We start from the raw sequence: 26795 nt of genomic DNA on the forward strand, positions 1-26795 counted from the left end.
AGGAAAACCTGCTGTAGGAGCAGGGGAGATGGGTGAAACACAACTGTTAGGTCAGAGATCGCACACCAGAAAGCATAGGTACAAAACCAGTGCCATCCACAATCCGCGCAAGCACAGCTCTAGCTTCTAGGCACTTCCTGGCAGGCCTTTGCTGGACCCCATGTAGGCCATATCCACAAAGCCACCGAGGACAGTCGCCATTCATATCTCTATCCTGCGGAGAAAGAAACTGAATAACAGCTTCTTGTCTGGAGTCACACAAATAAGTGCTAAAACAAGGCAGTCTTAAGGATTATGGTGAAAATGATGCATGCCTCTTGATAACGGTCATGGAGGTTGTCCAGTAAACTCTACCAGCAGAGTTTAACAGACCAGACCCCCTTAGTCTGCTCAGCTTGACAGTCTTTTATAGAATCCATCCCAGCTCCATAATCTCTGGAAAAAAAACAGATTCATGTGGGCAGCTCAGGACAGCAAGGCAGGAATGCCAAAATAATCAAGAGGCATGACACTCTCCACAGTCCTTAAGTTAGATGTCCAAACTGTCTCCAAATACTGAATTTGCCAGACAATGAAAATTTCCAGTCCACAGCCTTATGTTTGAAGAAGCCATGAGCTATCCTTATTCCTTGAGCTTTACTTCTTGGTCTGAACCTCTATTTCAGACAAGCAAAGAGGAGAAACCTGAAGATGGAGAGTTCATTTCTCCTGAGTTGATAATCTGGAGATGTGGCATGTTCTACTGCAGCAGAAATGCTCTGACTTTATGACCCTGAGCTTCGGTTTCACCTTTACAATTGATGTCACTTTGGGAAGACTCTCACCTATGCTTCCTCCTCTTTAACATAGAAGGGAAGCAACTCTTTCAGGGGTCCTAGGTAGAAGAAATTCAGAGATGTCTGTCATGTGCCCCTTCAGCATCCCACCATGCATGGCCACACCACTGAAATGTATCTCCTCTACACCTGTGTCCTAATACAAACCACAGATGCTGTTCAGGAAATGGCCTGCATTTCCAGGAGTCTTGCTAACACAACACATACCTCCAGTGATCTTTCTAATATGCCTTCCTAAGCATGGCACTTGAGAGTCTTTAGAATTGCCTCCAGACACTTGGCAATGCCGTAAAAGCAACCCTGCCTGAAGTCTAGCTGTTCACCATTCCAGTCTTCTCTATACTGCTGTGCTTTGCTCCCCCTGTGCCTCAAGTTCCCTCCCTTAACCTCTTCTGTCATAAACCTCATTCTCACTTTTCAGGATGCAGTCTTCTAAGAACCATACTTAGTTCTTCTCCCTGACCCCCACCCCATCAGAATCTTTACTGGTATGTTCAAAATGCCCCTGTGTGACAATCCTCACTCCACACTGTACTTTGTCTGGGCAGCATCTCTCTTCCAGTAAATCTTGGGCCATGGATGGCAGAAGTCCTATTATTGTCCTTTGTATATTAGCATCTATCATTTATAGAAATGCCACCCTTGGTTTTAGCCCAAGTTGTATTTATCACTTGATTTAAAGTACATCAATTATTCCCTAGTAAGAATGACATAGCTAATATTCTGTGACTGTTTCTTGAGTGGAAGCCAGTGTTTTATATAATATATATATATATATATATATATATATATATATATATATATATATATATATATATATATATCTTTTTTCTTCCTTGTTGAACTACTTAGTTTTTATTGTAAACTTGACACAACCAAGAGTTGAATGGAAAGAGGGAGCCCCAATTGAAGAAACGCCCAGATCAAACTGGCCTACGTATCACCATGTGTTTTGGGAATTGTCTTGATTATGTGGGAAGGGTGGGCCCACTATGGGCAGTGCCAACCCTAGGCAGGTGATCCTGGGTTGTATAAGAAAGCAGACTGAGCATGAACTGAAGAGAACAAGCCGGTAAGCAGGCTTCCTCCCTGGTTTCTGCTCCAGGTTCCTCCTTTGAGTTCCTGCTTTGGCTCTCCCCAGTGACAGATTATAACCTGGAAGTGTAAGCCAAATAAACCCTTTCCTCCCCAAGTTGCTATTGGCCATGGTGTTTATCACAGCAGCAGAAAGTAATCTAGAAAACTTGTAATTACCTGTAAAATGGACCCATGCTTATTGAGAAAAATTAAAGTTTAAAGAAGTTACACGAACGTTTGAGGGACCAGGGAAGTGGCTTTATGGGTGAAGGTACTTGCCACACAAGCCTGTTAGCCTGAGTTTGATTCTGAAAACCCATGTTAAATTGAAAAGAGAGAATAGCTCCACAAAGTTGTCCTCTGACCTCTACATGCATGCTGTGGCACACTTACCCACACACACATATACACACCATACTGGTAAACAAAACATTAAAACTTTCAACATTGCAAATGCAAAATATGACAGAGGTCAGATTTGAAACCCATGGCCCAAACTCTTTACTATAGTGTCGTACTGAAATTAAAAAGGGAAAAGGATTACAGTGGCTTCTTCCACTTAACTTCGGTTTACTTTCTTGTTTCCCAAAATAAAGTTAAAATATTTTAGTTATTAAATTGGATTAATTTTGATGGTACATATTACAATAATAGTTAATGAAAGGATGTGGGGAGCAGTGAGGTACACTGCCAGACTATAGTCCCCGTGTAGTGTCCTCATGGCCATACAAGAGTCCCCACGCCTTAGCCAGTGCCTCTCACCCTGCTCCACTGTTGAGCTGTATTTATGTGCTCAAGATTCAGTCACTCTTCTCTTACTGAAAATGTCCTTTTTTACACTGTGCCATCAAATGCCGGTCTTAGAGAAAATGGTTTCTCCTCCTTCACTATGCAGCCCATCAGCAGGAGGCTCAAAAGAATCAAAAGGGTTCCTAGGACCATTGGAATTCACATAATGAAACTAAGGCCTAGTAATATTTCACTGCCTTTCCAGTGCTAAGTGATAAGAATCAGAAAGGAATTTGTCGGCTTTAATGGGAAAAGTGAACCTTTTGTTAGTTGTATCCATTGCTTTCCTGCTAAGAAAAAACTCAACTTTGAAGCATTCATTTGGCTATGGTTGGGTATGGGAGCATCCCGAGATTTTTATTATGCCTAATAAAATCCACCAAAGAAAGGAGGCTGCATTATGGTCCACAAGAGATGCATTTTGCTCTGAAAATGGAGCTGGATGCTCACTGTAAATGAGGAACCCAGAGTGAGATGTTCGAGGGCACAGCTGGGAATATGTGCAAAGCTCACTTTCATTTCCATTTGAATACCATAGAGGCAGCACTCCACTCGCTTAAAATTAAAAGGTACATCAAGAATGCACAATGTCATATAAAATTTTAACCATACTTTTTAATCCTTTACGGGCTCTTCGTCTCTCTATTTTTAGAGAAAGTTTTGGCCTTCTGTGATGTGCATACGTCTACTCTTGGCCTCCTTTTTCTAAGGCTACCTGGCCCCAGCTCTTTACCTGCTTTCTGCACCTTTTCTTTATAATGTCATCTTTTCTTTTCCTTTGTAATGTTTCTATTTCTTTTTCGTCTTCTTCCTGATTAGCTCTTCCCTCGTCCTTCTCTTTGCTCTTTAGCTATCCTCCTTTTCTCCTACTCTATCAATAAATTATACATACATATATGTATTATATATATATAATTTTATGTATTATGTATAATGTATTATATAGATATGTATCATATATATATTATATATATATCCCCAACTGAGAAATGTGGATAGAATTGATAGCCTGGAGTCCTGCTATGCACTGTCACGTGGTTGTTGCTATATAAATTCTAGGATGCCTCAATGCAGAACCTAAGGGTTTGTCTAGAGACACTGGTAAGAACAGGCATGGCAAGTCTGAACTCTGGTGCTACTGACAGAAGATACTGATAATAACAAAAACTAATATCAACAGTAGCTGATAATGTTTAAGAACTTTCTCTGCGCTGAGTTCTGAGGAAACACTCCCTATAATCACTCGGTGAAGTTGTATTGCAGGATTCTCCCTTTGTACTAGTAAGGAAACTGAGCAAAGACCCTATGCGTGGTCCAGGCCATATGAGTTGAGCGATAGATCCATGCGTCCCAGCCCAGGCAGTCTGGCTTCAGACCACCCCTCTTAACAGCTGAGTGGCACTGATACTTCCACAGCTGAAGAGTGGCCCAGGAGTCATGGGCTCCAATGAGAGCTGTCAAACAATACAGAACCGTAGACAAATGTCTAAACAGTCTTATTAAGTAAGAAACACAGAGCCAAATACAGGGGTGAAAGCTGTGAGATCAGAGCAATAGTGAGAGCCGCCAAACTAACCTTAGCTCACCACACCGCCCGTCGCTTCCCAAGAGAGCCTCCCTCCTGTCTAACCTGCACCTTTATTGCCTTGCTGTTCTGCCTTCTCATTGGCTCTCAACCCAGCCACCTCACTTCCTCGTCACTGCCTGTCTGTACAGACCTCTAGGTCTCTATGGTTGGTACTGGGATTAAAGGTGTGTGTCACCACACTTGGCTGTGTCCTTGAACACACAGAGCCTCTGTCTGCCATGTGATCAGATTTAAGGGCATGTGCCACCACCACCTGACTTCTGTTTTATGGCTGGCTATGTCCTCTGATCTCCAGGCAAACTTTATTTATTAACAGACAAATAAAATACCACATTTCAGCACAAATAAAGTATCACCACACAGAACACTAGGTTGTCCTGCAGCGCTACCTCAGTGGAGCCACACAGGTGAACAGAGGGTAAGCTAGGGTCAACATACACAAAGGAAGGTGATCTCGGGGTGCACAGGAACTACAACTAGAGGGGAGTTTACCCAAAGAGGGTGAAACTTTTAGGAGAGGGAATCTGAGACCCATGAAGGCCTCATGGCGGGGGAGCCATGGAGACGGCAGGGAAAGAAGAGTCATATTTGAAAGCTCAAGAAAGAAGGCAGGACATCACAGGTGCCCAGTGGCAGGCAGTGTGGCCCAAACAACAACCCTGGAGACTGGAGGAAAGAAGCCAGGCCATGAGAAAGGCATGGGTGCAACAGGACACAGTTAGAGCTCAGAGGCAGTATTAGGTGCTGGCTCGGGAATGAAGTCCAGTTAACACACAGGCACAAGGCACTAGGTCAGACTGGCAGAAGGGAAACCTGACTGCAGGAGAGGTGTCAAGGTGTCTTTAGTATCACTTGAGCAGGGCGGACTTCATCCCACAAACCCTTGATTTCACTTGGGGAGCTGCTCTGCACACGTGTGGCATCACAAGCCAGGGTGACATCATGTCTTGTTCCTACAATCTCTCCCAAACCCACAGGGTATAAGTGATCTTTTAATGCATAAAAGTGAGTGGATGCAAGGTTAGCCTGGAAATACATCTCTTTCACATTCTGGTTTGCTTCCTTGAATAGAAGAGTGAGTGATACAGACATCGCCAGATCATTTGCATAGCCCCAGGGATGCTGTGAGACCTTGCCATGCACATCAATACCCACTATTACATACAACCACCAAGAGAAACACAGAAAACCACCCCGAGAGGCAATATGGGGGTTAAGCTGAGGGTCTATGGGGTGAGGTAAGAACAAACAACTGAGTGTTTCTGTACACCTTTGTACAATGTTTGAAATTTGTTACTATATAATAAACCTAAAAATAAAAATGTGTCCAATTTCATTATCAGGCTATTAGTCCCACTAAATAAAAAGTCGTGCCATAGCGGGGGACATGACAGAGAAAAAATATGCGAACATACTGTTGGAGCCAGGAAATCAAGGGAGTCTAATTGGCAGACTTAAAAAAAATAATAATAGTATTCAGGGAACATTTAATGTGGCCATAAAGAGGTTCACACACCTCTCAGAAATCATTATAAAGTGGCAAGCATTAGGTTTTATGGGACCAAAGGTGATGCTGAGCCCCCTAGTTACAATGAGAACAGCCTAGCACCCTGTGTTTAAGGAGGCAGGAAGCCAAGCGACATATTTTAGCAAGATTTTTTTTTTTAAACCAGGAATTGCCAAAGTCTCAAGTGAACGGTGTTTCTTACGCTGTCCCTTCGCAGCACTTAACTACCCTATTTTTTTCCTAAATTTTATGTTCATTAAACCTTCCAAATTAAATATATGTGGGGCCATTTCTGTTTGCTCCCCTGGTGCTCACCCAGGCTGCCCCCGGAAAACGACTTTGAAGAGCGGCCTTCTGTCTTTCTTCAAGTCACTTCAGATACCCACTGTGCTTTAGGCCAAGACCAGCCGCAGCCTGTCCGGAAACAGATCTCCTCCTGCCGGAAATGGGCTGAGGTGGAGGGGGGGGCGGTGTTTTGTTCCCAGCCAAACCTCTGAGGCACTTTGCACACAGGAAGCCAGAACCCTTAATCGCCTGCCATCCTTCCTCAGATCCATCTGGCTGCCTGAATAATTGGGATTAGAAGTGTCTGCTTTGATTGCTGCTGGGGGAAATGCTTAAGTTTGGGTGAGAAACCTCAGCACTTCCTCTTTAATAGCTGGGTTTCTTGGGAAATTCCATTTCTGTTCTCTCCAGTGTTTCATGCAAAGCACTGGAAAAAAGGTCCCAAAGTGGCCCAGCCATCGACGCTTGGGCATCTCAGTCCAATTCGCAGCCCACCCGGGTGCCCAGCAGCCCTGGGACAGGTGGAGCCGATGCTGATGAAATGGAGCGTCAAAGGAACTCCGGGCATGAGGAGGAAGGCTCAGCTCCACCAACCCAGCGTGAGGGCATCCTAGTCCCAGGGAAATGGGCAGCCGGGACCTCCATGTCTGAGACTCCTGTGGTCACGCCCCGTGGTCACTGGCTGCCCTGGACTTGGGCGGAGGGAGTCTCACCTTAATTATCTTCTACCCTCTCACCCCTCCCCCATTCCCTTCCTTCTGTCTTCTCTTTCTCCCTCTTACCTTTTCCACCTTTCGACTTGTCTCCACCCCTGCGTGCCTGTATCTCCTTCTTAAACGAAATCGTTAAAATACTTTTTCCTACTCTACCGGGGAGAATCACATGTTAGTCCACTCGGAGCCCTATCCACCAGCCTGAATGCCACAGGTTGAGACAATAAAGAGCTGTTCCTTTTGGCTGCTCAAGCAGAGGGGGTTCTGATTTGCAGAATTTAGGTATCTTAAGCAGGTCTCCAGGTCTCGTCTTCACCGTGGCTGTTGTCCTACCAGCTCACGCCTCTGAGGAGGACTTCTACCTCTGCCTTCGCTCCCGGCCAGATGCCTGGAGGATGACTCGAGCTATTTGAGAGAGGTAGAGGCTGAAGCGAAGACTGAAAATCTGCTAAAGGCAGCCTTCACAGGGGCTCTGCTGGAGCCTGACCTAAGCACTTCCTCCCACACTCCCATCCCACCCCCCACCCCAGGGGCCCACTCTGTGGAAGAGGAAATGTAATCATCAGAGCCCCTCGGTTGCTCTGGCTCTTCCAGGACCCTGGGAAGAACCTCAGCACTGTGTTCCCAGGGTCTGTGTTTCTGTAAGATGTCGGAGAGGAGAATGTTTGAAACACAGACTGACTGAACGGCTGGTTCGGTCTACTACAGCTCCTCACTTGCCCTTATTCTTCTCTGTGGGCCTTTGGAGGATCCAACCCAGGAGCTCCTGAGGTGGGCATGTATTTCATTTGCAGTGAGTGGGATACATTTATACTAGCCACAGTGACTTCTGTGTGTATGAGTCACTGCTGGTCGTCCTGGGGTAGGAAAAGCGTATAGAAACTGAGCATAAAGGCTGCATTAAATGCGGACATAGCCTTCAGCGCCTGGCAGCCAAGGCCTGTGGGTATGGGGTGGGAGAGGTGGCGTGAGGGGGTGTACAGGGCCAGGATACACGGTATGAGATACACAAAGCCAGAAGCAATTCTGGAAAATGAAAACTCAGTTGTCGTTGATGGCTGTCAAAATGGAGATGCGAAATGTATTCAAGTCAGGAGGCATGCGTAGAGATCAGTACACTGCACATTGTTTATGGAAATTGCGTGAAGTGAAATTTATCAGGAATCTTGCATTTGGCAGATTAGCATAACGGTGCTGAATGGAGCAAGCCAGTCTGGGAAAGGAAGCACGCCTTAGTTCCTCTTGGCTAGCAAGAATTTCAGGATAGTTGGGGAAGATTCCCTTTTCTTTCCATCCTCCCTAATATAAGGTCATTATCAGATAAAGGAAACATCAAAGTATGCAAGCAAATTTTACAGAGGAAAAGATGAATTTAGAGATGCACAGTTAATTACAACTGCGGGGTTTTATTATTGTTATTGTTATTGTCATTGTTATTATTATTATTATTATTATTATTATTATGTGATATTGGCCGCATTTACTAGCTCTACAAAGTTTTTGTGATTTCTTCTTTTCTAAAGAGTCTCTTTAGAATGTTCTATAGTTGTGTTTTATATTATTTTCTTAAAGAACACTCCCACCCTACCCCCAAATTATCTAAGTTTCAGGCCCCACAACGTAAACCTTCCCTGTGGACAGCCCACATGAATCTAGACAAGGCTTGATTTTTTTCTGCATTAGAGATTCCTGCCCCTGGCTAGGGACCCGGGATTTGGGAAGTTTACTCAGAAAATCCTGTGGGGTAACCCTGGTTTTTAAGCCACAAAGGTCTTTCTTGTGGTGCCTTCTCCTGTCCCAAGTTCTCAGGGCCTTACTCCTGACTGAAAGTCATTGTTGATGCTCACTTCCTCCTGCTGTGTGGAGCACAGCTGTGCAGGGTCTCACCAGGATCAGTGGATGGTGGATATGGTGGATTTTGTTTCTGAGGAGGCCAGACGGTTTACCGACAAACCTTTGCTCACATTTACGTTGTGTTTAGGTCAGCTGATGATGCTCCAGATCTCATCTCCTCATCACCAGGACACTTATGGTTATCTGTTTTTTTTGTTTTTGTTTTTTAACAGAGTTGGTGTGGACCTGGATGAAAGTCTGAAGGAAGAGCCCTCCTCACAGCAGGCAAGTTGGATAAGTCAGTGTACTTGTCTGGTCCATGCTTATAGAGCACATAGCCAGGGTAGCTATTTTTAAAATGAACTGCCTCTGCTAATAGCACATAGGACTTCAGGGTGTTGGTCTATGAATGTTTAACATATGAATGCTCAGAACCAACTCACCATAGCCTCTTGTGATGTCGGGAATCCTGAAAACACAGCCTGAGATTCAGACCATGGCTCTAAGAATGAGGCACCCCGTGGTTCACATCCTGCCCAGCAGCTAGCTCCTCAGATCTCAGGGTACTCACTCAAAGCTTATTCAGCACACAACAGATGAACCTGTTTCTCCTGAATGGCTTCTCATTCATCAGATCTGGGTGTTCAGAAATAGTGAAACAGGCAAGGGGCAGAGAAACAATTTAGGTGATCCATTCCTGACTTAACTGAGTGACTACAAAGACCCAGAAAGCCTTTGAGAAAATTACTCAGTACAATGTGCTAATCCCAAGTAGAAGAAAATTATTCTCCAAACCCCGGTTTTGAATCTGCCATCGAGGTAGGCTTTCTCATTGGTGTAGTTAGAGTTTTCCTGCCTGGCCCACAGTCAGGACAAATCTCTGTCACCCGCCAGTCCCACAGCCACTCAGACCCGACCAAGTAAACACAGAGACTTATATTGGTTACAAACTGTATGGCCGTGGCAGGCTTCTTGCTAACTGTTCTTACAGCTTAAATTAATCCATTTCCATTAATCTATACCTTGCCACATGGCTCGTGGCTTACCGGCATCTTCACATGCTGTTTGTCATCATGGCGGCTGGCAGCGTCTCTCTGACTCAGCCTTCCACTTCCCAGCTTTATTCTCCTCCTTGTCCCGCCTACACTTCCTGCCTAGCCAATGGCCAATCAGTGTTTTATTTATTAACTAATTAGCAACACATTTGTCATACAGAACATTCCACAGCACATTGGTGATATTGCCTTAGTCATTCCTAACTTGATCACTCACCTTAGAACAAAAGAACAAATGTGTGAGAATTTTTCACGTTTACTGCAATTAGAAGTCTGAAGACATCATCAGGAGAATCGGTAAATATATGGCTTCACTCGATAAACTGTACTTCGATTGTGTTTGGACTTGAAGACAATCCCTGCTTTGATTTCGTGGGTCACCTCTCTTACCATCAATGTGACACACCTGGCTGCCATCCCTGGGCAGAAGGCCACTTCCCTGCATCAGACATCGAAAGAAAGAAGAGCCCCTATTCTGCAGAGAAGGCCGAAGAATGAAGTTCGTGATGAACATGACTCTGTGTACTCTGAACTTGGTTGTCCTGTGTGCCCCAGGGCCATATGGTGCTCTTTTCACAGACGATTGCCCCGGAAACAACCTCAGTGTGGGATAGAGCACAGCATGGTTGCCTGGACTATTGGGATTAGGGCCAGCTTGATGACCTTAGAGACAGAATCAAAGCTGTCACCTGGGCTGTAATGAGTAGTGAGGAAGGTGTGGCTGTGGCTGAGTTTTCAAAAGCGTTTTCATCTACCAAAGGTCAAATAATCTATTCTCCGACCTTCAAGCAAAACCTTTATCTAAATTCTATCCTTTTCATGTACTTTTTTCTTTAGAAGACAGAATAAGAAAATTCATCAAAGAAAATCCTTTGTCTTCCTCTAATGGCCTAAAATTTTATAATCATATATAATTATTGGTAAAATTCCCTACTAGTCTAACTCCTTTTTAAAGTTTCTACATATTTTAGCTTATTCATACAACACTTTAAAATAAAGTTCAACATTGTTAATTCAGCAATGACTCTTACCTGGAGATATTACCATAGTGAAAGGTGTTTTTTAGTTGTTTCAGAAATAGGATTGTGCTACATAGAAAGTGAACATTAGGTGACATTTGGGTCTTGGAAAAGCTTTCACATCTTGGAGTTTCAGCTTCCCGGTCTGTACAGAGTGAATGATAATGATGTTTCCCTCAGCAGACTGTCGTGAAAGTCACAGACTGAAGGCCGGGGAGATGGTTCAGTGGGTAGAGTGCTCGCTGTGGGAGCGTGAGGCTCTGAGTTCAGATCTCCAGCACCCACATAAAAGCTCGGCACAGGGGTGCACAGCTGTAATCACAGGGCTGGGTAGGAATGGGAACAGGCTGGTTCTGGGGTTCATTGACTGGCCAGCCTAGCTCCAACAGTGAGCTCTAGGTTCAGTGAGAGCTGCTGGCTCAAAACAAATAAGACCAAAAAACCACAGAGGAAGGTGCCCAACACCAACCTCTGGCCTCCACATGTACATAATACAAGCAAGCATGCCCATACACACACACGCACACACACTTGACATGCACAGATGTTATCAAAATAAACCAATCTCATCTTGTAAAAGATTTTAGACAGTTAAGACTACTGCATAGAATTAAATAATTGCGTGTTTTAAATTTCAGTAGAATAGGAGTAATCAGGACAGAAAGTAAGCAGAGGGGTAAAGAAGAGTCCAATAAGCAGGTTGCAGGGCCTGGGTCCTTGCTGTGCTCCATCTACAAATGAATTTTCTGTCCCCCAGAGGGCAGAAAAAGGAAATAATCAGTCACATACTAAATCCTTCTCTTTAGGGGACAAAAAGCATTGTCCAGTGGCCAAAACAGTGGCGTTCACTGTTGTTCACCAACCTATCTCCCCAGAGCTTCCTGCAGAGGGCAAGAAGGGACTCTCTCCATGTCAAGCCCCTCCCACTTTAAATGTTGTGCTTCCTGGGGAGCTTATAGGAGTTTCTTGTGGGCATTCTTTCTCACCGTGTTCTGTTTGTTGTTTGTTTTTTGTTTTGGAGACAGGGTTTCACAGTGTTGTATAGCCCTGGCTGTCTGGAACTCTATGTGTAGACCAAGCTGGCCTTGAACTCACAAAGATGCACCTGCCCTTGCTCCCTGAGTGCTGGGATTAAAGGCTTGTGCCTCCACCGCCCAGCTCTCACCATATTCTTTGGCTAGCAAATAGCAAAACCTGTTTCAGAAAGAGTTTAGGGCCATTGTCTCTTTGTGTCAAAGGCAGTAGACTCCAACCATAAGTAATTGGCCACAGGATCCACACAGCTGCCACTGAACCTGGGCAAAGCGTGTTTGCTACTTTCCAAACCTTCTGTCAAGATGCTCTCTGCTCCCCTTTTGCCTGGCAGTGCCTTACCTTTCATCAGTATCCATTGATCGCAAGCCCAAGTCTGATTCTCAGGAAAACTGCTTCTACTTGCTTTGCATTTATTAAACTATGTTTATATTAACAAGATTAAGAAGTAGGATAATTTCTGCACTGGCCAATCAAAACAGCAGTTCCTAACCAAAAGCTGAAACTGTTTAAAGTACTTACAGCCATTACTGACTGTACAGCCTCAAAATCAATACTAAGCATGTATAATTAAATGTGGCTGCTTATAAAAGAATTTTCACCTCTGAGCTTGTAAGGAATTCCTTTGGGATGTGAACTCGAAGCCCAGTTCCCTTCTTTGCAGTGCATAATGGTGCGTTCTTATTATACCAGGCTGGGAAGCTTTGGAAAGCATGCTCCAAATGCAGACATAAAGCTTTACAGGCACACTGTTTGCAATTGTGCTGCTGTGGGAAATGGAAGATACTGTGTATGTTTCAGAAGCTTGAAAAACAAATAGTGCTTCCCTCCCCCAACCCCTGGGAAGTTTTCCTTGTAATTGTGTCCCTGTTCTTGGAAGCATGCCCTTTTGACATAGGAAAAATCTCTGGAGTACCACTCCTGCCTTTGATGGAAATTTCCAGGACTTGAGAGGCCTCGGTGTTATGTCTTCTTTTTCCCCTTTCATTATCCTGTCATAATATTCCTATTAAATGCTGGGCATGGTTTGTTGTTGTTGTTGTTTTGTTTTGTTTTGTTTTGTTTTTTTTCGAGACAGGGTTTCTCCGTGTAGCTTTGTGCCTTTCCTGGATCTCGCTCTGTAGACCAGGCTGGCCTCGAACTCACAAAGATCTGCCTGCCTCTGCCTCCCGAGTGCTGGGATTAAAGGTGTGCGCCACCACTGCCCAGCTTGGGCATGGTTTTTAATACTGTTTTAAGTATATTATATGTATTACCCCAGTTTCAAAGATAACTCTGAACAGGTACTATATCATCCCATCTACAAACAAAGGAACTATACACACGGAAGTTGGATCACATGACCAAAGGCACAGAGAAGGCAATTTGGTTCCAGAACATCTCATTTTACCAGATATGCATGCATGCATGCAAGTAATCATTGACCCTATGCCTGTCCTATACTAAGCTGCTGTGAGGAGAGTTCAACTGTTACTATTTTGAAGTCTTTTCCCCACACAGAACTTATGCTCCAAGGAGGGACACCTATCCGAAAAAGACAGTAAGTAAAGGTTGTCATGTAAGTTCAGAGAAAGATAATTAAGCAAGTGTGGAAGTAGAAAAGGGAGGAGAGGCCACGGGCTATATAAGACAGGCCTACAGAAGTACCATTTGATAGAAAGCCGAAGTATGTGCCGAAGTAAAACAAGTGGAAATGGAGGCAGTGGTCCAGTCAGAAGGCACAGCAAGGATGCAGACTCTGAGTCAGTGGGCTGGTGTGAGCCCAGGCAGAACAGTGTGCGAGCCAATGTGGCTGGGAGTGAGTGAACAAGGCAGAAGTAGATGAGACGGGGTAGGAGTGATAAACAGGGCCAGTCACTGAGCTGTGATGGCGAGTTCGCTCTCACGCTGCATGTGACGGGCACACTCAACAGTTTCTCAAGCTTAGAAGTTTTCCATTTCTCCTAACCCTACTCTGTCAACCATTTTGATAAAGCTCACTAACATAATTTTATTTTTAACACAGTACTAATCTCTCCAGGGTTTCTCTTAATATTAGCTTGGACTTTTATTACTTCTAGTAGTCCCTTTCCTGAAGGTCCTGTTTTGGTTGCCCACTCTGTGTGGGTGTAATCTTGGTTCTGGTTGCTGTGGCTCCAGACAGTCGAAACCCAGCTACAAAAGGTCCCAAGAAGAGCAGAAGGACGCCCGCCATAACTGAACACCAGGGATTTAAAGGATAAGATTTCTTCCCCAGAAAGACCCATGCTAAGCAGAGGCACAAAGAACTGTCTGTCAAATATGAAGGGCGTTAAGTACAGTGAACAAACACACTTGTCTGCCAACTCTCAGAAAGCAATAACCTTGAATGCCTTTGAAACTTGCAGTCACCCGTGCAGAGTAGAGGGATTTATTCCTCTGCACAGATGACACTTCCTACCCTGGGTCCCCTAGAGGTGCAGAGCTCAGAAACATAGGTAAGTTCATCCCGGGGAGAGACTAATGAGCAAAATGTAGGGTTGTTTGGTTCACTGCATAAGACTTACCATTGTTTATATTGTCAAGTACTGCTAATTCAGTTACAAGAACAGAACCGTGGACTCCACCTCCAGTCATCACACTTAGCAGCGAATGTCTTCTGCACTCACCTCATTCCTGGAGTCTGTACAGTAGACGTTGGTTTCATGGGATGCAAATTCCACACAACCCCAGCAAGTGTTTCAGAGATAGAATACGAGGCTCAGAAACTGATATGGCCCAGATGTGACTTTTTAATGTTACATTGTAACTAAAACTGCCTTGATAAAATTAAGATGAATATCCCTAAGCAAATTCCTTAGGTTTTCCCTTGGCTAACTCTGGAATTTTTGTTTATTATACTTAACAGTGTCATACACACCCAGAAGCACACTCCCCACTAACATTTTTACATATAGGGCCAACACCAAAAAATTTTTCTTACCAGCAGATTCTTTAATTTCATGCTCCAGAAAGCAGGAATAATAATGAGGAAGCAGAGGGAGGTAGAAGGTACAACTTAAGGAGCAATTTTTTTTACACTTTTTATATATAAGATTTAAATCATCTTTAATTTTTACTTTGCCCAATCAGGGTATCTATTGTTATAGCCCTATATTAAAGAGAGAAGATGAAAGTTTTAAGAAGGAGCCTTCCCCAAGATAACCAACCCGTGATGTGTTGAGCCAGGACTGAAAGCCAAAGCCATTCTATTCTGGCAGTCCTCCATGGGCACTTGCCTAGTCTATATACAGTCTCCCTTCCCATTGACACTGAAGTGATCACTTTCCCAGCCAGTCTAACTTCTCAGTTTTACCAAGAATATAAGCAGATCCTCATTTCAAAGCCCTAGAGCATAGTCCTCACCTTTTACTTGATTATCTCAATATGGAATCCTCCTTTCCCCCATACCCACTAAGCCAAAAACCTTGTTCCATTGTCTAGGAAGTCCTCTCCACGGTGTGTCAACCTTCAGTTATAGTGGAGTAGGGTCTACAACCTCCCCCCATTATCCTCTGCTTCTTAATTCCTCCTTGCAAGGGTTGCCTCCTGTTCCCATGGAGGTCTAAAAGAAGGACATTCCAGATGGGACAAAATCCCAGAGGAAGGAGCATCCACAGCCTGTGTGATAAGTAGTAATGATGCTCTACCACTGTAATAGCCACAGGGGACATTAGAGACTATGCATCTGGAAGACTTAGAGGCAGGAGCCAGCTTGTGTGGTTATCTGTCACCACATTAATGCTGGGTAACACACTAAGAGGTGTGCAACAGGAGTCCCACTGTTGTGTGCTACCTTGGACACACCATTGTACTGGCAAAGATGGAGGGCAAGAATATAAGATAAAGCATGCAATATTTCTTAGGGCTAGCCTCAGTTCGAATATTGTGGCACTGCTTGCTGTATTTTATTCACCAGAGAGAGTTTGAAGAATATCCTAGAAAGTAGGTAGATAAATAGGCAACTCTTCTTTGGTGGAAAGTACTGTCAGGTTTCATTGGAAACCCAGTAACATGGGGAGAGTTGAGAAACTGGGATCTCTAACATAACTGATCTGCCATTTGGGTAAAGAGTTTCAATTTTATAATAGATAAGATTTAAGTCTTTTAACATGGTTGGCTTTATTTTATAATTATGATTGGTCCATCTTGGTAAACACTTCCATGTGGAAAAGATGTGTCTTCTAGCAACTGTTTTAATAGCACACCCAACAACTGCAGGATATAGTTGGTATAATATTACAAAAGTGTCAATCATTGGGGGAGAGGATGTAGGTCAGTTGTTGAAGTGCATGCCTAAAGGCATGCCTTCATTCTGCAGTGCTGCACAAGCTTGGAATTGGTGTTACATGCTTGTAATTCAAGCACCTAAGGGGTGGTGGCAGAAGGATTAGAAATTCAAAGTCACCCTTGGCTACATAGCATGAGAGTCTCTCTCAAAATAAAAGGCTGGGTAGGGAGATGTCTCAGTTGGTAAGGTGCTTGCTCAGAAAACATGAGTGCCTTGTTTCAGGTCCCCAGCACCCACATAAAAAGCCAGGCACAGGGATATATGTCTATAACCCCAGTGCAGGGAAGCAGTAACAGGTGGATCACTGTTATTAGCCAACCAGCCTTGATGAATCAATGAATTCCAGGTTCAGTGAGAGACCCTATCTCAGAAAATAAGGTAGAGAGTTTATTTTATTTATTTATTTATTCATTCATTCATTCATTCATTTTTGTTTTTTCCAGACAGGGTTTCTCTGTGTAGCTTTACACCTTTCCTGGAACTCACTCTGTAGCCCAGGCTGGCCTCGAACTCACAGAGATCCTCCTGCCTCTGCCTCCCAAGTGCTGGGATTAAAGGCGTGCGCCACCACCACCCGGCAAGGTAGAGAGTTTAAAAGTCATCAACTTCTGCCCTTCATACATACATGTACGCATACTCACATGCACATGTTCTCATAGTCATGCAAATATATATGCACCACACACAGGCACACAAAACGTCAACTATGTCAGATTAATTCTTTGTTTTAACCTAATCATTTTACCAGCTGCTGACACAGCTTGCCCCCACTAGAAATTGCCTGTTTCTCCTTCATTGTTTGACCAATACTGCCTCATATACTTCAGAATTTTCTCTGAATATAGAATCCAATTTCTTTAAACACTTTGGAAATTGTATTCTCTTTCCTTCACGCCTTTATTTTATCCATGAAACATTAGTAGAATTTGGTTCTTTTTGCTAGACATAATTTGATCTGTTTTAATTTAATTTCTTATTTTCAGTTGTAGAAGTTTGACTATGGTTTGTTGTTCTTTAAATTTATCCTAATTCAGATTCACTGAGCTTTTTAGATGTCCATGTAGATGCTTTCAGTCAAGTTTATAAAATTCACCTGTTGTCTTCTCAAACATTCTGGTTTCTGTGTTGCCTGTTCCCTTCATGCATTCCAGTCATGGAGTTGTTAAGCCACTTTATACACTTTTCTTATGTCACTTAGGCACTTTCCTATGATTCCAATCCTAATTTCACTGTGTTCTACATGTTGGATTCTTTATCTCTTTTCAAGTTCACTGCCAGTGTTTACAGTGCATCTCTTCAGCCCTTAAGCCAATACTGTCAGGTTTTCTTTTGAGATCTTATAACCCTTTGTTCTAGAATCTCCCTTTTTTCCTTCTTTCTTTTTTCTTTTTTTTTTTTAATAGCTCACATTTTCTTCTGAGGCCTTCATTTTGTACTTATTACCTCAGTGTATTTAAATTCTCCAGCATGTTTTTATAGCTGTTTTAAAGCCTTTGCATATTAATTCTAATACCCAAGTTATTTCAAGCTCTGTTTCTATGGATTGCCAATTCAGGTGTTTCATTTTCGTTGCTATTTTATCTATAGCTTACCCTGTTGTTCCCTGCTGCCTATTACCCAATCATTGAGTCTATTATGACTGAGGTTCCAGTCACCCCACATGACACACCATTGCGTATTCCAAAAGTGATTTTTGAAGTCATTTTATAGGGAAAGGAACATTGTTTCCTTTCACTTTGTTTCAGATGCATGCAGAATGCAATACAATGGGGCCATGTGTCTGAATGTGCAACTCTTAGCTTTATTGTGGTAATTTGTTTCTGGGGGTATATTAGCCTATTTGAGGGAAGCTTGAGCCAGGATCTTGTTTTGTAAGATGCCTTTTCCATTATGGTGTGTGAGTGCATGTGGATACAGGTATATAAAAGGGTTATCATACCAACTAAACCATGCTATAACTCAGGTATCAGGTAAGAGTACTGTGGAACAAGAAAAATGACATGGTGTGAACACCCTCCCCTCTCTAAGTTCATCCATTCATTTGTCTTTTGTTTTTGTTTTTGTGTCTGTTTTGTCTTTGTCCTCAGTCTTCAATTTGTAATGTGGTCATTTTGGACCCATGATTAGTTTTTGATAGACTGTTCATAGGGAAGATAAATCTTCTACCTTACAAATGAGTTATTGGTAAAAGGAAAAAATACTCTGTAAAGAGCTATGCAAATACAGGCATCATCATTTATTACATTTTTCAATTCCTGTGAGTACCTTTTCTATCTATAATTTACAATAGAGTGGGAGTTAGTTAGTACTCACTCTCCACTGCTACATAGTGACTTAGAACAACGTGTTTATTAGTTCAAAGGTCTTATGGGTCAAGAATTTGAAAGCAACTTAACTGAGTATTTCCACTCAGGGTCTCCCATGAGGTCCCAAACAAGATGTCAACTGGAGTGATTGTCTTTGGAAGACTTCTGGATCCAGAGAATCCACATCTATGTGGTCAGAAGCCCCCAGTTTCTTTCTAGCTGTAGAAGACTCTGTGGTAACACACGGAGTGCTCCACAGGCCTGCTACGGAGTCCTCACTTGACAACCAGCTTCTCAGAGCAGGCAGTCTAAGAAAGGAAGCAAAGAGGGAGTCCTGGCGCCCTTTTATGAGTGAATCTTGAGCATGGCATACCATCACACCACTTGTATAGTACGTTTTAGTCATGAGATACGAGTTTTTAAGTAAATACTGCACACAGTGTTGAGGGAGATTGGGCTCTACCTTTTAAGGAAAGTAGAATCAAAGAATTTGTAGGTATCCATTTAAAAACCAATATTGCATTTTCCTGAGCCAAAAGCCAAACAATTTATCTTCCCTATATTTATATACATGTTACCAGCCCAAGTCATATGGACCAGGCCCGCTCCTTGGCAGCTAACCCTGGAGCTGGAAGTATGGGCTGCCTATGGATCTATGAAGATACCTGGGAAGCATCTTATTAGAGTTTTGCCCATCTCCTGATAGTTATCTACCTCCATGTTCTCTTCTTACACATACATTTCCTGATTCCCTTATTTGAAACATTTAAGAATTATTTGGGAATAGAGATGGTGAGAACATTTGCATAAAGTGTTTCTATGTGAAGACTAAGAATTAATGGTTGACCTTTTAAAAGGTAACTTCAAAAGTTTTCCATTTGCCCTTCAGTTATGCTATGACTCCCCCTTCAGAATCTCATAATCTTTCCCTTTAGAGCACAAAATTTGGTTCTCTCCTTAGTAATTAGTAAATCAAGGCATAAATGTGAGATTACCACATAAGACTCTCCATCTGGATGGAAGTGATTAGGCAAAGTACCAAAAGCCAATTCCATTTATATGGACCACCGAAAAGCAACTTGGGAACCCAGACGGGGCCTCCTATCATTGTTGAAATAATTTCAGAATCCATTTAATAATCTTAACTTCTACTGACATTAGTATTGAATATGAAATACTGAGAAAGAGAAAGGAAAACACTCCTTCACACACCCGTCTGAAATGAGCACCAGCCACAGTCAGTACCAGCGGCAGTTCCCAGTCCAGTCAGGGAAAGCCCCATTTTCACAGTGCTGGGGGAAAGCCTTCACGTCTCTTAGTGCTTCTCTTTGGAGCCCAGGCAGCAGACCATCCTTCCTTGCTTCTGTGTCTGGTCTTTATAGGTTCCTGGCCGGAGCCTTTGGTTTTTCCTTCACCAGTCCACATAAACCCAAAATAAAGAAGACCGTCATAATTTCTCCTCTCAGAGGGGTGCCATACATAGGGCCTCAGTAAAAAAGAAAACTATCCACTTCCTGCTGTGCCCAGTCATTTCCCAATCTCGACTCTGTTCCCTTGTTCAAAGAGTGGGGGGTGGGGGTGGGAGAAAGATCAGATTGCCTAGCCATTTTTAAATGTTCCCAGAAACAGAAGATAATAAAGGAGCCAGAAATTCCATATACATCCATCATCCTGCTTCTTAGACGTAGCAAGGTACAAATAAAAGGTACAATTCAACACTCTTGAATTTCCAGTTCCCATGCAGAGCTGGGAAACCCGAGGCTCTGAGTTGGTGAGTGTATCATTGTTATTCAATGGAAGAGAGTCCAAATCTTGGTCTTGGGAACATTTAAGAATTCATCTGGGAGTAGAAAAGGTGAGGATATGTTGTATCCTATGCATGTTCTAAAATGTGTACCGCTTCTCTGGAATAAAGAAACTTAATAGAGAATAACCATTGTTAGTGAGAAAGAAAAACACCATGGAACTGTAGCTCCATCCTCCTCCAGATGACCGCTCACATCCGTTCTCCTTGAAGTCTGTGTTGATCTCTGTTTCAGAATAATGCAGATAGATTGATGCCCCTTCTGTCCTCTGTACATTAGGACCCTTCTAAGGGCCTGCTTGCCATGCTGTCTTATCGGCTACCTTCCCTATTCCACTGTGGCCTTCCCTTGGCACCTTTATCTTTAGCCCCCACTACACGAGCAGAACACACACTGGACTAACTCATTTATTTCTGCTCGTTTATTAATGGCCTTTCATAACCAAGTTATTAAGTCATCAATAACTCCAGGGAAATAAATGAATGGATCCAGATCTGGGCCAACAGATGTTTAAGATACATATTGAAATTTTTAACTAGGATCAGCAAAACAGTCAATTCTTAGTCATCAGTGGAGTTTTCCCACCTGGGAAAACACTTTCCACCCCTGTTTTATTAGAATTAGAACTCCATTTACTTCTTTACAAAGTGAGATGAATAACATCTCCAGTCACTCAACTAAAATAAAGGTTGTTTTTAATTACATATTGCACCCTTCAGCTGACTGAGAAAAAAAAAGTCTGTAGAAGTTTTTCCGGAAGTATGTCCTCTCAGGAGTGCTTATAAGTTCCAATTCTGTATCCTTAGGAAGCAAAACGAAAAGGAGGGAGAAAGAGGAAAGACAGAGAGGAGAATTTCTAAGATTATAGAAAATCCTTGAAAAGAATGCCCAAGAGCCTAAGTTGTATGTAGCTGTTCCCTCTCTGTCTCCATAAGCATTTCAGTGTCCTGACTTTGTCTTCCTTCTCAGAGACCCCTTTTGCCCCCATTGGCTTCCTGTTTATACCTCAGAGCTCTATCTGGATGAAAGAATTCCTGCTTCTAGGGGAACTTAAAGTGTGCTTAGAAATCTCCATGTTCCCCACTCACCTTGGGTTCCTTGTTTTTAAAATGGAGGTAATGACAGAGCACACTTTCATGACTTGTTATCAGAATCTACAAAATGCAAAAATCATTTAGGATGTTGTTTGACATTGATTGGCATGTGCTCAAGAAGCATCCACTGATTTTAAGAGTGGCCAGTAATACAAATTAGTAATTCCAAATGGTTTTAGTTCCTTAGAGACCAAACAGTCTAATTTCCTCAATTAATTTTACAATTAAGAAACTGTAAGTCACACTGAGTATGTTATGATCCTAGCATTCATGAGGTTGAGGCAGGAGGATGTTGTTTGAGGTCAGCCTATGAAAGAGTCTGAGGAAAGAAGAAAAGAAGAGGGAGAGAGGAAAAGAAAACTATGAAATTATGTTGCCCATTAGAGAATGGCTGTGCTTTCTATGGTTTAAATATGAGACCCTTGGAGGAAACATCATCTTCGGAGTCCAGCAATTCAATCCTAGGCTCAAATCACTGCTGTTTCTTGCTAACTGTGTGCCTTTGTACTCACATCTTCCCTTCTCTATGTGTCTCTAAGTCCTTGAGTACAAAATAACTAGACCTCAACCAATCTAGATGGATTGTGGTGAAAATTGAAAAATAACGATTGGAAAAATTAATGGCTGAATAATGTGACTAGCATGCTGCCTGGAAGTTAACGAGCCTTCAATAGCTAGGAACTGTCATTATTTCAAAGCACTCAGCTAGGCTGTTGAAGGCTAGCAGCTGAGCCTCCAAATGTTATCCAAGCTTACCACCTCAACACCCACCCTTTCTTTCTAAAAGAGGGGAGAGGTCCCAACACTCCCTTTTGTCAACTTTACTCAGTAACTATTTTGTGAATAGTAGATGCAACCAGCTACTGAAATCACCCATGCCTGTTGATGGTTAAAACTCCAAAGTCCTTGTTCCTAAGGAAAAAGAAAAGGAGAACCTGAGGAAAAAGTCTCCACATTCTGTGCAGAGCTTTTTTAACTAGTCCGGTTTTCCAGTTTTTTGTGAGAAGTTTTGCTCTGGTAGCTGAGCATGCTACCCTGCCATGCTGTGAGCAATAGAGGCTCATAAATAGCTTGCCCAGGTTGCTTCATGGTGCAGAAATTGCTGTATGAAGCAGTTGTTCTGATGCCATTGTTGGGTAAACATAGCTATAGAGAGAAAGCATAAGGAGACCAAGCTAGATGACTATGTTTCCTTTCGAGAGAGATAGGAAGAAATTCTAACTCTTGAGACCAAAGCATGGCATTTCATCATTTACAGACCAGAGACCTCATAGTGCCCATGAGAGACAACAGGCTCTCATGGAAAGATTGGGAATGGAAAATGAGGTCTATAGTCCAGTGGATGTGAAAACATTACCCTCTTGAAGATTTTTTTTCCCAATGGTCATTATAAAAGGTTAGAAGGTGGTGGTACCAGGTCTTTAACCCCAGCACTCAGGAGGCAGAGGCAGGTGGTTCTCCATGAGTTTGAGTTTGAACCAGCCTGGTCTACACAGCAAGTTCCAGAATAGCCAGAACTACATAGTGAGGTGCTGTCTCAAAAACAAAACAAAAACAAAGGGTTGGAATGTTGGGGTGTTAAGGAACTGTCTAGCCTATCTATACTCATTGCTTGCCATGGAATTTCTATCAATATCACAGGAACAGTGGTATTTCAAGGAGCATCATGTAGGAAGCTTTCAATTTTGAAATGTTAGAGATCTTAAGACAGAAGGACGATGGGTTTGGGTTTGGTTTCCATGTGAGTCTCTGCTGTACCATTTTCTACAAAAGGTAAATGGTAAATAACAATGGGACACACTTACCATTCCTTTATTCCCATTTCTTGGAGCTGTAACATTCGCTGGCAGACATTTCACAGAGCAAAGCATAGCTATTCATCATTATCAATAATGGAGCTGGCTGGGAAGAGCAAGAAACGAGTTAAATACAATGAAATCAAGTCAAGCTGGGCTTGAGGAGGGCTGACTTCAGTGTAGCGGGTGGGTGTCCATGGTCGTCCATGCGTCATCGTGCATCAGAACAATGCTCACTTTACTGCTGATCAGCCAAGTCCTAGTATAGTTTGAAGTGGAAATTCTGGGCCCAGACAAAGCAAAAAGCCCACACTAAGCCCAGTGTGAGCAGCCATCACAATCGAGATTGATTGGAATTCACTTTCCTTAATATGCAGAATGGAATATTCAGGCATCAAAACGCTCCTGAAGATCCATCTTGCCATGGTGCAAGCATTGTTAGCACAAAACCTTCCAATTGCCTTCTTTCCTGTTTCCACATTTTGTCCTTCACTCTGACATGATGCCTCAAATACATAGTCATTCTCTTTTGTCTTTATTTCCTTCTCCCTGATGTTCTGGTGCTTGTAGGGTGGGGAGAAACAAGTGTACCTACAGTTTTTATTGGCTTCCCATCAAGAACATCTCTTTGAACTGTTCCTAATCCTAACAGAAAGGCATCAAAAACCAGTCACAGTCTTTAATAGTGATCTACCAAAAGAAAATGAATGAAAACCAGTGTAATGATCATTAGGCTGTTACTTCTCTAGTGATTTCTTGGTAATCTGTAAATAAATGTCACCTAGATTTAAATGGACTGCAAAATTCCCACAACAGCAATGTGACAGAAACACCATTTTCACTGGTGTCCAAAAGTGATATCTCTTAGCTATTTAATAAAAATGATGATTAAGAAAGAGAATGCTGAATTGTACCAAAAAGTCTCATCCACATAGTAAAATCTCTGAGCTAATTTGAAAATTCTTTCACCATTAAGATGAACATGACTAGACTTTTTTGAAAAAAAAAAGTTTCTTTAGGAATATAGTTAAATTGGATTTGGTTTGACATGTATTTAAGATGTACCATTTTCTATGGTCTCTCTCCAGGAAGCAAATAAGTTGGATAAAAACCTGACAAAGACAGAGAGTGCACAACTCTTCAGGATGTGGTATGGATTTGATCACAAGTATCCTTTCTAATGACAAGTTGGCAGGTCTGCCTGGGGGCAGATTACTCTGCACCCTCATCATGGAGGAATGGGGCCTACATCCTGAGGAGCATACAAAGGTAAAGTGAATCCACAGGCAACCTTACACCAAGGAATGAGTTCAAAATCTAAAACCAGGTAAACAGTTGTGGAGTGTTGAAAAAAACAAAGTGAAATCCCCGTGTAAAGTGTACGTGAGTTTCTGTGGTGATTGGGTATTTTCTAATGTCAGATAACAAAACCAAGTGGTCCTGAAGACCTTATCTATTTTGTTCTCCTATATAAAGGTCTTACTTCCAGGTGGGTTAGCCAGAGACTTGCTTCACTGAACAGTCTCAGTGGCCTTTACAGGCTTGGACTGTTCTAATGGGTGTGGACAGGACCGAGCTACATGCACCTCCCAGGAGTCCACTGTATACCTTTGTTTCCTGTGTAAAAAAATGGGGTAGGAGTAGAAATGACCAGGCTGAGGACTACAAGTCTGGTTCCTCATAGTATAAAATAGCGTTGCTCTGTTTGCCCCTCAGGAACACTTAGGTAAGGGCTTTCCTCTGAAAAGCAGGGTTTTTTTAATTCTAGACATCAGTGGGAATGCAACAGCTCGGACATGCCCTGCCATGTGAGTTTGAGGGCTGAAAAATCAGGCTGAAGTGCTTTGCCCTGTAGAAGCAAGCAGCCCATGGCTAATCCAGTCAGTAGCACCACGCGGGAGGAACACAGACAGTTGCATTGTGAACTGAATGTGTTGGGTCTTTGCTCATTTTCTGTAGTGACAAAATCCCTCTCCATTCAGTAAGAAAAAGCCAGCCACTGGGATGAAAACCCAAAGCAATGATTAAAACCACAACATGTCAAGAGGAGAGGGGGAGTTAAGATGAGAGAAAGGATTTATTTTTGGAAGTGTGATAGAACTCAGCCAACAGGTGAAGGAGGAGAGGCTATGAGGGAAAGGGACAAGGAGGCAAGAAATATTGTAAATTCACGTCAGGGATGAAAGAAACACAGATTAGAGAAGGACTGGAAGTTGGAAAGGAGGATTAAGAAGGAAGTGAAGCCAACTGAAGATGCGCAGAGGTAAGCAAGAGCATGTTTGCGTGTGAATTAGAAAACATCCCTGGAGTGCTCTGGCGTCATGTGGTGCTGTGGAGGGCAGGGCTTGGAGCTTAGTTCTGCTTAAACACATCTCTCTGCTGTCTGTGGCCAGATGTCTTCCCTCACTTTTGGTTCTGTGTTTGCGTAGGCAGTGCAGGTTACCACCCTACAAAGAGCAATGCATCTTGGTCATTAGCAAGCTCTTGCCTTGGTCTCATTAGCAACCTGGAGCCATCCTGGTCTCTAGGGGAATTTGTTCTTGGCAGGTGACTCCAGGTTTATACTCCTTCTGGACTTTCCTTCTAGAAACAGGATTGGCTCCTGCCTTTGATTTCAATCTCTGATAACCAAATTTATAGGAAGGTATAAGAAATGACTGAAGAAAACACCTAATGAAATACACGGCGAGGAAATAGGAAATCAGAGACTTGGTAAGAGGTTTTTATTTTCTTCCTCCAAATTGGGAAAGTCCTGTGAGGAAGCGTTACAACAAAGAAAAAGGAGAAAGTAGAAAAATTAGGTGACAAGAAAATGAAATTTGGAGCCCACTCAAGTTTTTAGCTTGGAGCAGCGGCTCTAAATTTAGATGATGTCACAGTTTTTAATCTCACTTTCCACCAAAGGTTTATTTCCATACGATTAAGGACAGCCTAGTAGAAATGGAAGCAGATTTATCCTCTGTGTAATATCTCTCCACGTTGCAATTTGTCCTCCCGTGCGTTCATTCTAGAAACTGCAGTGCAGCCATCCTTGCACAAATACATTTTCTCATAGACAACAGGAGTTTTGTGTCCTAGTTAAGGTCCGAATTTTACCTGGAGAGGAGCATGCCAACCAGTTTTACTCTGTGACCTCATCATATAGCTATATTTTTAGACAAGTTATGAGTACCCTTCAACCATGTGATGGGATCTTACAGAAAGGAAGTATCACTATCTCCGCACCATACGGTGCATTTCTATCAGCATCCTAAAATTTCCTTTGGTCAAGGATAGGTAACCTGACTCCAGTGGGGGACTGTCCCTACTTTGGCAATGACTAGCATGGCCTAACCTATTAGGGTCACAGGGAACATCAACAGGGTTCTAAGTGAACAACAGAGTGAATGTAAATGCCAAATTCATAACTTGTCTAAGAATATAAATATAAATGATGACCAGGTGGTGGTGACGCACGCTTTAATCCCAGCACTCGGGAGGCAGAGGCAGGCAGATCTTTGTGAGTTCATGGCCAGCCTGGTCTACAGCGCGAGATCCAGGAAAAGCGCAAAGCTACACAGAGAAACCCTGTCTCAAAAAACCAAAAAATAAATAAATAAATTAATTAATTAATTAGATAAATAAATAAATAGATAGATAAATAGATAAAATGATGGAATGGAAAAAGACTCTACGAAGCTGACAACCCAGCAGGACCATTAGTCATGAAGAAGGTTTGCAAGATTCCCACACCAGCTGTAACACTCTAAATCTAGTTATGAATTTGGCATTT

The 26795-nt window shown here is 42.7% G+C and overlaps 1 protein-coding gene across 1 annotated transcript in view; it reads left to right on the plus strand.

Moving 5' to 3' along the window:
• Slc9a9 (solute carrier family 9 member A9) overlaps positions 1–26795 on the plus strand; it is a 550545-nt gene that overhangs the window by 429778 nt on the left and 93972 nt on the right. Inside the window, exons 13-14 of the mRNA XM_052716929.1 lie at positions 8862–8917; positions 24116–24191. Coding sequence (XP_052572889.1) covers positions 8862–8917; positions 24116–24191 — 132 coding nt within the window. The remainder of the gene's footprint in view (positions 1–8861; positions 8918–24115; positions 24192–26795) is intronic.

The sequence above is a fragment of the Peromyscus californicus genome, unplaced genomic scaffold (assembly GCF_007827085.1).
Source record: "Peromyscus californicus insignis strain IS unplaced genomic scaffold, ASM782708v3 Scaffold_11__1_contigs__length_118956290, whole genome shotgun sequence".
NCBI classification, from domain to species: Eukaryota; Metazoa; Chordata; class Mammalia; order Rodentia; family Cricetidae; genus Peromyscus; species Peromyscus californicus.